Source organism: Microtus pennsylvanicus, chromosome 11 (assembly GCF_037038515.1).
Source record: "Microtus pennsylvanicus isolate mMicPen1 chromosome 11, mMicPen1.hap1, whole genome shotgun sequence".
Lineage (NCBI taxonomy): Eukaryota > Metazoa > Chordata > Mammalia > Rodentia > Cricetidae > Microtus > Microtus pennsylvanicus.
This window is the reverse complement of record NC_134589.1, coordinates 102,813,154-102,827,577: the sequence shown is the minus strand read 5'-3', so window position 1 is coordinate 102,827,577 and position 14,424 is coordinate 102,813,154. Positions and strand designations below refer to the sequence as shown.

General features: G+C 44.4%; 1 protein-coding gene across 2 annotated transcripts in view; it reads right to left on the bottom strand.

Annotated features, from left to right (window-relative positions):
- Positions 1 to 10,887: 10,887 nt before the first annotated feature.
- The window catches only part of Bfar (bifunctional apoptosis regulator), a 33,503-nt gene continuing 29,966 nt past the window's right edge, over positions 10,888 to 14,424 (bottom strand). For both annotated transcript variants that reach the window (XM_075942074.1, XM_075942075.1), the window contains one exon: positions 10,888 to 13,318. In XM_075942074.1, the coding sequence (XP_075798189.1) occupies positions 13,126 to 13,318 (193 nt within the window). In that variant the 3' untranslated portion in view covers positions 10,888 to 13,125. The remainder of the gene's footprint in view (positions 13,319 to 14,424) is intronic.

The following is a 14,424-nucleotide window of genomic DNA, read 5'->3' as shown; positions in this document are numbered from 1 at the left end:
AGAAGAACCTGTTTCTAAAAGAAGAAGAAAACCATTTCCTGGGTCGGTGGCACCATTGTGTGTTCAAGCATTTGTACAGCATGTCAGAGATTCTGAGTGTGATTTCCAACATCTCAAGAAAAAATTCAAAAAAAAGAAAATATAGAGCAAGCTATAAAGTCTAAAAAGTGAATGAGCCGGGCGGTGGTGGCACACGCCTTTAATCCCAGCACTCGGGAGGCAGAGGCAGGCAGATCTCTGTGAGTTCGAGGCCAGCCTGGTCTACAAGAGCTAGTTCCGGGACCGGGACCAAAGCTACAGAGAAACCCTGTCTCGAAAAACCAATAAATAAATAAATAAATACATAAATATAAAAAAAATAAAAAGTGAAATCACAGGCCAGAAGAAGAATGCTCAGTAGTTCACAGTACTTCCTGTACATTTAGAGGACCTGAGTTTGGCTCCCAGCATGCATATGGTTTAGCTCAACTGTTTTAACTATGGCTCCAGAGAAACTGACACTGTTGTTCTTTTGCCGAACTACAGTTCCCAGCGTTCTCCTGGATACGGACATTTCCCAGAAGCCTTTGCATTCCCCGTTAAAAGCGAAGGTCGTCACGAGTTCGCTCTCTTCTCCTCTCTTTCCCTGCCTTTCCTACTGTGTTGGCACGCCCTTACCTGCCTGTTACCCCTCCCCCATTAAAGTGCACCCACGTGGGACCGCCGCGTGTCTGTGTCTTTTCCTCGCGTAACGTCTTTACCCTCTAACCTGCAGCCAGCCAGAAATTAAGAACAACAGTGGTGCCGTGACTCGGCAGTCTGACAGTTCTATTGTTTCCAAGGGAAATAACCAGGCTGACAGGGCAGCTAAGACAGCAGCACTTAGCTCAGATCTGCTTCAGTTACCTCAGGGAGTCCTTACAGCACAGCCCACAGCCTCGCAGACACCTCCTAACACTCAACAGATCCTGTCCTACCTACACCAGCTTTTTCATCCCAATGAAAAAGCTCTGCTTCATTTTGTAAAAACACATATCAAACCCATGCCTGAGGACATCAGGTTTCTGAAAGCCAGCACTGCCTCCTGTCAGATCTGCCAAAAGTCAGATCCCAGGACTAAATATCGTAGCTTCCCTTTTCCTACCCACCAGGCAAGGGGCTCCATTCCGGGAACTGACTGGCATCTGGATTTTACTCATATGCTCACAGTCAGGAGAATTAAATATCTCCTGGTTCTGGTGGATACAATGTCTGGGTGGGTTGAAGCCTTCCCCACCTCTAACAAGAGAGCCCAGACAGTCTCTGATATTCTTCCCCGAGAGATTATTCCTCGGTTTGGAATCCCAACTTCTCTTCAGTCAGATAACGGTCCAGAGTTTACTTCTCAGATTTCTCAAAATCTGTCTAAAGCGCTCGGAATCCCCTGGAATTTTCACATACCGTACCATCCTCAGTCATCAGGTAAGGTAGAATGAACTAACCGCTCTTTAAAGGAAGCCCTTGTTAAGATGTCACAGGAGCTCCACCTTGACTGGGTAAGACTCCTACCCTTTGCTCTTCTCCGGCTCCGAGCTCTTCCAAGGGGCCCTCTCCTCATTTCACCCTTTGAACTCATGTATGGGCGGCGGGTCTTAACCCCCGGCTTCTCATCGGGGACCTCCCCGCTTCCTGACCACCTGCTCACTCCCCTCCTTTTCCACTTACGTTCACTACTGTGGGACTTCACAGATCATTCACTACCTCGACCATGTGCTAATACATGTCCACCGCCAGTTAAAATAGGAGATAAGGTATTACTCTCACCTCCAGGCCAGCACCCTCCACTTCTTTCCCCTAAATGGCAGGGCCCTTTCAGAGTAATTCTTTTAACTCCCACAGCTGCCAAGCTTGAAGGGATTCCTCATTGGATTCACCTGTCACATCTTAAACCGTTTATCTCCACAGCTCAAGATAATCCTTCATATATGGTAACTCAGACTGGAGCCTGTTCTCTTAAGTTCCAAAGGACGCCGAATTCAGTTCCCCCTACTACAGTCTAAGGAGAACAGTGGTCCCCATCTGTCGCTGTGTTAACACACCCTCCCTTCTTTAAATTCATAAATAACCATCTAGCTGTCGTTACAGGTACCATCATCAAATACGGTAAGCAGATTCTCCTCTACAAAGCTCTTTAACATAGCAGGCCAGCCGCTGACTGCAGCAGTGGCCCCTAAAATGTTAAGGAATATATGGTTAGAATCTATTTCTTTTAAGACAGTTTCTTTAAGCTCCAGGATGCCAGCCCAACCCACCTAAACAAATCAAACACAAGTGGACCATTAACGGAATAAGTATTTTTTTTAGCATTCTTAACCCCGGACATCCTAAGATTCTCCCCCCAGATCTCCTATCCCCCCTCACCCCAGATTCCCCCCCCAGATCTCCTATCCCCCCTCACTCCAGATCCCCCCAGATCTCCTATCCCCCCCCACCTCAGATCCCCCCCCTTTTTTAATTTTCTTCCTTTTACCAATGCAACTTTTGCCTTCCAGCATCTTAATGATGACCCAGCTACTCAGGAAAGCCAGACAGATTTCTTCAATCAGCCACCTCAGATGACAGCCAGGACTTCAAATGCCAGCGGTTCAATCAGCCATCGCCAGACACCAGCGACCTCAGACACCAGTGGCCAGTGGGACATCGCCAAAATAATCGGACATTCCCTGGACCTCTCAACGCCCAAAGCCAGCAGGAAGCAGCCATGAGAGACCGGACTATGTCCCCATTCCCTACCCTTCAAGGTTCCCCAATTTTTTTTTAAATCAAACCAAAAGGGTGAAATGTTGTTCTTTTGCTGAACTACAGTTCCCAGCGTTCTCCTGGATACAGACATTTCCCAGAAGCCTTTGCATTCCCCGTTAAAAGCGAAGGTCGTCACGAGTTCGCTCTCTTCTCCTCTTTTCCCCCGCCTTTCCTACTGTGTTGGTACGCCCTTACCTGCCTGTTACCCCTTCCCCATTAAAGTGTACCCACGTGGGACCGCCACGTGTCTGTGTCTTTTCCTCGCGTAATGTCTTTACCCTCTAACCTGCAGCCAGCCAGAAATTAAGAAGAACAGACACATCTGGCTTCTGCAGGTACCTGCCCTCACATTCTCTCCCTCTCTCACACACACACTAATTAAAAATATTTATTTTAAAGACAGCATTCCAAACCTTTGGAATGCAAGATGGGAGCTTCTGCTCTTTGCCTGCTTACCCTCACTCCAGATGGCAAAGTCTATTTCTTCGCTGGCTTTAGAGCATACTTCTTTGGGATTCCAGTGTCTACTGAAGATCAGTCAAGACACTCAGCCTCAGTGACTGAGCAACTAATTACTGGGTTCTTGGACTGTCCGCACATAGAGTTATTGTGTATAAATCATTCCAATAAATCCCTTTCTACATACAGAATTCTGTTCCTCTAGAGAACCCTGACTAATACAGATTTTGGTACCAGAAGAGGTTCTAGAGCAACAGAGGTATAAGGATGAATCTTTGAGATTCTGGAATAGATTTCAATTCACCAACACCTACAACTCCTGTAGCCTCTGCTGTTACCGAAGCCTTTCCTGGGAACTCAGAGAGTACTGACAGCCCATGCTGTGAGCAGCAGTGGGATTGGTGGTGGCTGTAAGAGCTGCCCTTTTTCCTATGTTGATCCTGAATGTCTAAGAGCATGGGAGATCATTTTCAGGTTCTTCCTCAATCCCTTCAAAGACTTCAAGTTCTTGTCATACAGGTTTTCACTTCTTTGGTCAGAAGTACCCCAAGATATTTTATATTATTTGTGGCTACTATGAAGGGTGATGTTTTTCTAATTTCTTTCTTAGCCCATTTATCATCTGTATAAAGGAGGGTTACTGATTTTCTTTTTCTTTCTTTTCTCTCTCTCTCTCTCTCTCTCTCTCTCTCTCTCTCTCTCTCTCTCTAAATGTTATGATTTTTATTTAGAACTTTGTGCCTTTATAAGATACATTTCATTTGCCTATTGATTTTTATTGTGATAGAAGTAATCTTAGTGGCTTTTATTTATGACAACTTGCAGTTTACTCTCAGGGTCATTACTAAATTTTTTTTAAGATTTGTTTATTTACTATGTATACAGTATTTTGCCTGCAGGCCTGAAGAGGGCACCAGATCTCATTATAGATGGTTGTGAGCCACCATGTGGTTCCTGGGAATTGAACTCAGGACCTTTGGAAGGCCGGTGCTCTTAACCACTGAGCCATCTCTTCAGCCTTCTCTCTTTCTCTTTGTTAATCTTGTATTCTGCTTCATTACTGAAGGTGTTTATGAATTCTAGGAGTTCCCTTGTAGAATTTTTGAGGTTACTTATATAAACTATCATTATCATTAGCAAATAGTGAGTTGGACTTTTCTGATTTGTATCCCTTTGATCTTCTTTTGTTGTTTTATTACTCTAGCCAGGACCTCAAGTACTATATTGAATAGATGTGGAGAAGGTGGACAGCCTTGTCTTGTTCCTGATTTCAGTGGGATCACTGTGAGTTTCTCTCCATTTAGTTTGATGTTGGCTTGCTGTATATGGCCTTTATTATGTTTAGGTATGTTCCTTCTATTCCTGCTCTCTCCAAGATTTATCATGAAAGGGTATTGAATTTTGTCAAAGGTTATTTTTTTCTGCATGTAATGAGATGATCATGTGGTTTTATCTTTCGGTTTGTAATATGATGAATTGACAGATTTTTGTATGTTGAACCATCTCTGGGATGAAGCCTACTTGGTCATGGTGGATGAGTTTTCTGATATGTTCTTGGATTTGGTTCTTAGATACAGTTGGCCAGTATTTTATTATTTTTGCATTAATGTTCATATGTGGGACTGGTTTGTAACTCTCTTTCTTAGTAGGGTCTTTGTGTTATTTAGGTATCAGGGTAACTGTAGCACTGTAAAAAGTTTGCCAATGTTCCTTCTATTTCTATTGTGTAGAACAATTTTTTTTTTTTTGGTTTTTCGAGACAGGGTTTCTGTGTAGCTTTGGAGCCTGTCCTGGAACTCCCTTTGTAGACCAGGCTGGTCTCGAACTCACAGAGATCCGCCTGTCTCTGCCTCCCGAGTGCTGGGATTAAAGGCGTGCGCCACCACTGCCCGGCTGTGTAGAACAATTTAAGGACTATTGGTATTAGTTCTTCTTTGAAAATCCTGTAGAATTCTGCGCTGAAACCATCTGGTTCTGGCTTTTTTGGTTGAGAGACTTTTGATGACTGTTTCTATTTCTTTAGCAGTTATAGGTCTATTTAATTTGCTCATCTGGTCTTGATTTAAATTTGTTAAGTGATATTTATTCAGAAAAATTTCCATTTCCTTTAAGTTTTCCAATTTTGTGGAGTACAGGTTTTTGAAGTATGACCTGGTGATTCTCTGGATTTCCTGTGTCTGTTGTTCTGTCCCCCTTTTCATTTTTGATTTTGTTAATTTGGATATTCTTTCTCTTCTTTTGGTTAGTTTGGATAAAGGTTTGTCATTTTGTTGATTTTTCCCAAAGAACCAATTCTTTGTCTCATTGATTCCTTGTATGTTTCTTGGCCTTTTTCCTTTGCAGCTCTTAATAGCTTTTCTTTGTTCTGTATGTTTAGTGTTTTGGTTATTATTTGGTAAGGAGACTTTTTTTATGTTCTGTAAGCTTCTTGTATTTCCATAGGCATGTTCTTCTTTAGGTTGGGCAAGTTTTCTTCTATGATTTTGTTAAATATGTTTTCTGTTCCTTTGAGTTGGACAACTTCTCCTTATTCTATCCTTATTATTCTTAGGTTTGGCCTTTCCATGGATACTTTGTGTTAAGCTCTTGTTAGATTTAACATTTTCTTTGACTGATCAATCTGTTTCCTCTATCCTATCTTCAACACCTGAGATTCTCTCTCGATCTCTTGTATTCTGTTGTTTATGCTTGCATTTATGGTTCCTGATCATTTACCCATATTTTCCATTTCCAGAATTCCCTCGGTTTGTGTTTTCTTTATTGTCTCTATTTCGGTTTTCAAGTCTTGAATCATTTCTTTCATCTGTTTGATTGCTTTTTCTTGGTTTTCTATAAAAGTTTTGTTGACTTCTTCCAATTTTTTGTCTTTTCCTCTAATTGTTTCAGGGAATTTTTCATTTCCTCTTTAAGGGGCTCAAACATTTTGCTAAATATTTTTAAGGTCATTTTCTTCTGCTTCATCTGTGTTGGGATGTTCAAGTTTTGCTGTTGTATAGCCATTAAGTTTTGATGGGTCTGTGTTTCTCTTTGTGTTTTTGAGTATGTTCTTACCTGGTCTATCATCTTTTCCTCCAATTGGGATAGCTGGATGTGTCTTCAGTGGTCACTCCTGCAGGTGACAGTGGGTCCAAGGCTCATATGGTGGCTCCTCCAGTTGCACAGTGCTCTCAGGTCTCTCTGTGCTCCCGGAGGTCGCTTGGCACTCCTTGAGGTTGCTGAGGCCTTCTTGCCTACTCCAAGGTAGTATTTTAAAAAATATTTATTTATTTATCATGAATACAATATTCTGTTTGTGTGTATGCTAGCAGACGAGAAGAGGGCACCAGGCCCCATTACAGATGGTTGTGAGCCACCATGTGGTTGCTGGGACTTGAACTCAGGACCATTGGAAGAGCAGGAAATGCTCTTAACCTCTGAGCCATCTCTCCAGCCCCCTCTGAGGTAGTTTTGACCTTGGTTGCCTGCTCCCAGAGGTCACTGGGGCCTTGCATGCTTACAGAGGTGCTTGGGCCTTCCTTCTCCTGAAAGTTTCTGGGTCCTTTCTTGCCTGCTCCCAGAGGTCACTCAGGTACTCCGGGAAGTCGCTCGAACCATCTTTGTCTAAAGGTTTCTAAGTGTACCTTAAAATAAAAATCTTCTCTCCAACAGCCAAAGAGCTCAAGTTGCAGAAAATCAAACTGAAGCTCTCATTATAAGGTTGGCTGAATTACAGTGAAAATTTAAGTCCCAGCCTTGGAACAAAGTGGTTAAAAAGTATTAATAGGGGGGCTGGAGAGATGGCTCAGTGGTTAAGAGCATTGCCTGCTCTTCCAAAGGTCCTGAGTTCAATTCCCAGAAACCACATGGTGGCTCACAACCATCTGTAAAGGGGTCTGGTGCCCTCTTCCAGCCTGCAGGCATACACACAGACAGAACATTGTATACATAATAAATAAATAAAATAAAAAAAAGAAAAAGAAAGTATTAATAGGTAAAGAGTGGAATATTTTAACTTGGAATGCGAATAGGTGCAAGGGCCATATTGAAACTGAGAACTCTGAACTCTCAGATTCTCAAGGGCTTATCTCACTTTAAAAAATAGTCTCTAGCTGGGTGGTGGTGGCGCACGCCTTTAATCGGGAGGCAGAGGCTGGCGAATCTCTGCAGATTTGGAAGTCTGGTCTACAGAGTGAGTTACAGGACAGGCTCCAAAACTACTCAGAGAAACCCTGTTTCAAAAAAAGAAAATAGTCTCTCCACCCCCAGTAGCTGCACTCACAGCTCTACTCCCTGAAGTATTTCTTTCCTGCCTTTGCCTGAGGAAACTAATCCTTCATTGTCTGCTAAACCACCAGAGACCTTCCCTGAAGAAGATAATACTAATATCCCTCAGATCCAGAATAGTTGTCCTAGACCTATAACCAGACTTAAGGCAAAGCAGGGGCCTAGAGGGGAGGTATAAAGTGTAGTCCATGAGAGGTGCACTACATTATTAAAGAGCTTAATGAGTTTGCAGAAGTCTGGGGAAATATGTGGGAATGGATTTTAAGGGTGAGGAATATTAGGGGAAGGAATATAAAACTGGATCAGGCTGTTTATTCATATGTGCATTCTGAGTAGAGATGTTAGGTTTAATATACAAGCTTGCACAGTTGAAAAAGGTGTCAAGGCAGGGCAGTAGTGGCCCACTGGCCTTTAATCCTAAAACTTGGCCTCAATTTCAAGGCCAGCCTGGTCTACAGAATGAGTTTCCAGGGCAGCCACAGACAGCCACTACGCAGAGAAACCATCTCAAAACAAAACAAACAAAAACAAGGGCTGGAGAGATTGTTCTGGTGATAAGAGCATTGACTGATTTTTGTTTGTTTGTTTTTTGTTTTTCCGAGACAGGGTTTCTCTGCAGCTTTGGAGCCTGTTCTCGAACTCCCTTGTAGACCAGGCTGGCCTTGAACTCACAGAGATCCGCCTGCCTTTGCCTCCCCAAGTGCTGGGATTAAAGGCGTTTGCCACCACCGCCTGGCTTTAACTGATATTCTAAAGTACTAGGATTCAATTCCCAGGACCCATATGGCAGCTCACAACTGTCTGTAATTCCAGTTTCAGGGGACTCGACACCCATGACAAAACACCAAAGTGCATAAAATAAAAAATTTAAAATAAAACAAGGCGTCAAAAGTCTGTGTGAGCTGTTGGCTGAAGCAAAAGACCAAAAAGGAACTGGAGATGGCTGATGAGGGGATTTTAAGGCTCAGGGAATTGCAATGTAAAACCCAATCCTGCACCGTGGGAAGGCCCAGGAGACATGCCTTCATTAATTGTATAAGACACAAATGGTGAGCGAGTCACCAGCAGTTAAAGATGCTGCTGCTCAGATGGATGAATTAAATGCAATGGGTGTAGTTGAGCCCAAGGTGGCAGGGCCCAAGTGTCAGCACTGAACTGCCCAAGACAAGATGATCATAGTTATCACGATGGGCAGCACAGGCAAACCGATATTCATGGTGGCATGACTCACACAGACCTTTGGTACTGGCTAATCAGCCATGTTGTTGGCATGCATGAAAAAGGTAAGAGCCACTGAATTTTTGTATAAGCAGAAAAGTTCTCAAACAAATGAAAGAAAGGCTATACTAGATCATGGCAAAAGGGGATCTTAGCATGTGAATCAATTTTCAGACTTGACCCAGTATGCAAACCCAGAACCCCTTGAGTTACGGGATGCCCAGATTCCCGAGGAAGACCTTAAAAAACGTTTTACTCTTAGCCTTTCTCCAGTCCTTTCCCAGAGGGACCAATGGCCTTTCGTGAAGGTAACTCTATAGTAGAGGAAGGGGGGGGGCAAAATTTGTGTTTTTGGTGACTATTGGATGCTGTTCTGAATTAATGCTGATTCTGGGAGATTCAAAGATACACTATGGACCTCCACGTACAGTAGGAGCTTCCGGAGGTCAGGTGATGAACAGAGTCATGCTAGGTCCAGTGGGTCCCTGAACTCATTCTGTGATTATTTCCCAAGTCCCAGGATGTATAATTGGAATAGAGACACTTAGAAGTTGGCAGACTTCTCATAGCTGGAAAGGCTGAGTGGAAGCCAATGGAGTTGCCTCTAGTAGAGAAAATAGTGAATCAAAGACAGTATCACATCAATGAAAGAACTGAAAAAAAAAAAGGTAAGTCAGGTGTGGTGGCACACCTTTGATCTCAGCATTCCAGAGACAGGCAGGTGGATCTCTGTGAGTTTGAGGCCAGCCTGGTCCACAAAATGAGTTTCAGGAAAGCCAGGGCTATTACACAGATAAACCCTGTCTTGAAAAAGAAACAAACAAAAGAATTACAAAAATTAGTGCCACCATCAAAGTCTTGAAAGATGTAGGCAGGGGCTGGAGAGTTGGCTCAGTGGTTAAGAGCACTGACTGCTCTTCCAGAGGTCCTGAGTTCAATTCCCAGCATCCACATCGGGGCTCACAACCATCTGTAATGAGACCTGGCACCCCCTTCTGGTTTGTGGGCACACATGGAAGGAATGCTGTACATGTAATAAATAAATATATATTAAAAAAAGAAAGAAAGAAAGATGTAGGCACAGTGGGTTCCACCACATCTCCCTTTAATTCTCCTATCTGGCCAGTGCAGAAGATGGATCAAGAATGACAGCTGACTATTGAAAACTCAATCAGGTAGTGATACCAATTGCAGCTGCTGTACCAGATGTGGTATCCTTACCTGAGCAGATTAACACAACTCCTGGTGCATACTGAACTAGCAGGTGCCTTTTTCTGTGTATTTGTCCATAAAGACCACCAAAATGAATGTTTTCAGTTGGCAAGGCCAGAATTTTACCTTTCCAGTTTTACCTCAAGACTATATTAACTCTCCAGGCCTATGCCATAACTTAGAGGGATCTTGATCATCTGTCTCTTCCACTAAGTGCACTATATTGATGACATTATGCTATTTGGACAAAGTGATCAGGAGGTAGCAATAACTTTGAACTCATTGGTAACACATATGTGCATCAGAGGATGGGAAATAATCCAACCAAACTTCAAGGACTTTCTACCTCAGTGAAACTCTCAGAGGAGTGCAGTGGTGTAGGGCACGCTGGGATATTCCTTCTAAGGTAAAGGTAAGTTATTGCCACTGGCTCCTCCCATCACCACGGAAGAAGCACATTTAGTAGGCCTAACTGGATTCTAAAGACAGCACATTCTTCATTTGAGTGTTATTCCTACCCATATTCCAAGTGACTTGGAAAACTGCTAGCTGTGTGTTTGTGTGTTCAGCGGTGGGGTGGGAAGTCCCGGAACAGGAGAAGGCTCTGCAAAAGTTTCAGGCTGCTCTACCACTTGGACCATGATCCAGCAGACCTGATGGTACTTAGAGTTGTCAGTGACAGATAGGAATGCTGTTTGGGGGAGCCTTTGATAGCCCCTGTAGGTGAATCACGGAAGAGACCTTTAGGACTTTGGTTCTTTGGCCTGCCATTGGGGCTTGCTGGAAACTGAACTTTTTTTTTTAAACGTATTTATTATGTATACAGTGCTCAGATTTATAGAGGTCTGTTTCACAAGGACACCTTCCTTTTGATGACCCCATGTAACACACATCTGCTCTATGTTCTACAGTACAGTTCATGAGTCAGGCAAGGGGTTTGAGACTGAAACACACACACACACACAGAGACATGGGTCATCCTTGAAACAAGAATGCCAATAATGCTCCTTTTATTGTGTTCCAGGGCAGCTTATACAGGGTCTCCTTGACTAATGGCCATCCTCTAATCCTCACCTGCAAGCCCACTAGAAACCATTCCCCTGCCATCAGGAACTCCTGAGGGTCTCGTGCTTGGAGCAGCTGCAGGAAAACAAGTTGTTCACCACTGAAAGGCAGGGGGAGTCACAGGAAATTAAGGTCTGGAGGTCCACAGTCCCCAACCCCAACCCTCTCTGATAGGGTAGGAAGATTAAAGGATTAGAGCAAGCCCTTAGTGCTGGATATGAGCATGCTCACTCTAACGGAAACTAGAGTACCAGCCCATCTGGTTGCTCTTTTCCCAGAGCAGATCTGGGCATTACTCATCTTTGAGGTACGATGTTGGTGCATGTGGGGTCAGCATGAAAGGCCACATGTGGGAATGGTGTATTGGGAGGCTGCCTATTTGTGGTCTAACCTGGACACTACCGAACCTAGTGCAGTCACTACGAGTGCAATAACCTTTGTCAGCCAACCTCTACTTCATCCTGAGAAAGAAAAGCACAGGAAGGAATCTCCAGGGTTATGTCCAGGAATGCACAAATAATACAGTGTGCCTGAACCACAGAGTCGCTGTCTCACATAGACAAAAATCAGGTGGCCCTAGGGCTCCATGACAAAACTGGGAAAGGACATTTTTCCTTCACTGGAGATATCACTAAGCAGCATCCTGGCTAAACACCCCACTCAACCTGACTATGTCATAAGACATCAAGCTATGTAGAATTTTCCTTGTATTTCCTCAGAATCAGATTTCTCTAGAGGTTTTATTTATATAAAAATAATTGAAATAATTTTTATTTCAAGTAATTGTCCAAACTTCCAAATGCAAACTTTAACTGAAATCGTAAAGGGTTAATGAATTACAAACTCTCTCTCTCTTTGGATATAAGCTTGTTTGCACAAAGCCAAGGCTGACGAGCTCACACCTCTACACCTGCTGTGTCCACACTGGTCACCATTTGGCTCACTCCATATTTATCATGGCAGCACTTGGTATAATTGTACCCACTGCTAAACTTCAGGACCATAAAGATTATCCATTATACGGCGCGAGAGCAGCTTACAAATGTTTCCTTGAGGAGACGATACTGTACACATCCTGCACATTGTTTTCAAAACAAAACCCCAGCAGTGCTCTCAGTCCCTCGACCGGCTCAGTCTGACGGTGTCCACTCAGCTGTCATCACAGAAAGGAAAATTAATTCCCAATGACCACAACAGGAAACAAGACAGCTAGCCATCACTCTCTCGGCCTGAAGCCTACCAACTCCTCAGTTAAGAAACTGATTGAGATACCCACAGAAACAGCTGACCTGAGCTAATGGGAGCTCAGACTCTAGCCTGACAGCGTAGGACCCTGCATAGGACCAAACTAGGCCCTCTGAATGTAGGTGACAGTTGTATGAGAGCCACTGGCAGTGGGGCCAGGATTTATCCTTACTGCTTGAGTTGGCGTTTTGGAACCCATTCTCTTTGGAAGGATACCTTACTCAGCCTAGATATAGTGGAGAAGGCCTTGACCTGCCTAGACTTTGGGGACTCTTCATGGGAAGCCTTACCCTCTCTGAGAGTAGATGGAGGTCGGCTTCAGGGAGAAGGTGGTGGAAGCAGGAGGAGGGGAAGGAGTGGGAACTGGGATTGGTATGTAAAATTTCAATTAAATAAAAAAAAAAAAGCCGAATTCTGGGTTTTCCTTTGTATTTTGTATATGTAACTATGCCTATGACCAAATCCTATCCTTGTTTTCCTAAACTTGGCCCCAACAGGCCTGGTTTGGGGAGCTTGTCAGTCCATGAGGTTAAGGCTAGTCCATGAGGTTAATCCCCAAGTGCTGGGATTAAAGGCGTGTGCCACCTTGTCCAGCCTGTGGTGGTCTTCTGACACGTCACTCCACATTGGGTCCAAGACCATCATTCCTGATAGCCATAGTAGTCCGAGCCTCCCAAGTCCATGTAAGAAGAGTGGCTGGCTGTTGGCCGCAGAATCTCTCCTGACCTGGGTAGTAGTCAGCTGCCAAGGTGCAGGAGACAGAGGAAGAAGGGACCTGGCTGAAGCCTTGACACACAGAAGCAATACCTTGCTTTACCATGGTAGAAATGAAGCCCTGCTTCTTTGACTGTCATAGCTTGGACATCAGGGAGACTCACAGGCTCTCCTGGACCTTGCTGCTGGTCATAACACTTGGGTTTCCAGCCGCCGGACTTCCTTGACCACCAGGTCAATGTTAATAATCGGGCTGAAGTAGAGAGCCCAGTAAAACAGACAGCTGCAGACAAACTGTGGAATGAGAGGCCAGAACATGGCCATGAAGAGCCCCTGCGTAGACACTTTCCAGAAATGGCTCCACATCCTTTGGGGCACAGTCCTGAAAAGAAGAGAAGAGTGGTGGGTGGGCTTGGACATGCTGGGGTACTGAGGTCTGCCCCGTCATCTGTTCCCACACTGCCTTACCAGTCGACAGCTCCCAGCACAAGTCCCTGTGGATGTTCCCTGGGCACACGGGTACAGCCTCAGCTCTACCTGCTTTGTGGTACTCTGCCCCCCCCCCCCCCCGAGACAAAGTTTCATATAGCTCAAGCTGGGCTCAAACTTGCTATGTGCCTGAGGACGACCTTGAACTTCTCATCTTTCTGCCTTCGCCTCCTGAAGGCTGGGATCATCAGGCATGTGCCACCATATTCTGTGCTGGGGACAGAGCACGAGTATGGATACACACATTCTCTAAATTAATAAACGACACATGAGAGAGTCTTACAACCATTTACAAGGTCAGGAATCCTGTGACCGATGGGACACCAATATGAAACTGTGTGGTGGCCTGTCTGCCTGGAACAGTCTTCCTAAAACAACTGGAATTGCTTTGGCAGTGCCTGCTTTGTCTATCTGGAGGAACGTGAGTGTGTGTTCTACAACTAAGCTATACTTCCAGCCCCTCCCTCCTGCATTTTCCCCATGTGGTTTGATTTGGACACATGCTTCATTTTGAGCTTGGCCATGAAAACCTAGCACATTCCTGCAGTGTGACATGTGGGGTAGGCACATGACTCAAGCTGGACCGACCAGAGTAAAGGCTATTTCAAGTGTTACAGGAAATGAAGTGCTTGTTTTCTCTTGGCCTTGCTAGGCAAGTTTTGGGGCAGCCATAGGCCATGAGGTGCAAGAAGAGCTGAGTAGCACAGGGAAGGGCAGCCTATGGTCAAGGAGGCCCTGAGGGAGGCAGTCCTGAGGAAGAGTATTTGGGTCTCTGGGTCCAAAACATGCTTTCTACTCTGGGTGGGCATTTCTTTTGTATTAAATTCAGTTAGGCAGATTCTTGCTACTTGCCACTGAGATCTACTCAACGACCAAGCTCTCATCCTACATTAATCTAGGGAAGTTATTATTGTCACAAGTGCTGGCAAAGCAGAACACTACAGAATTCCCTAGGACGCCTCTCTGGCCTTTACTATACTGATCTTATTCTATGAACAT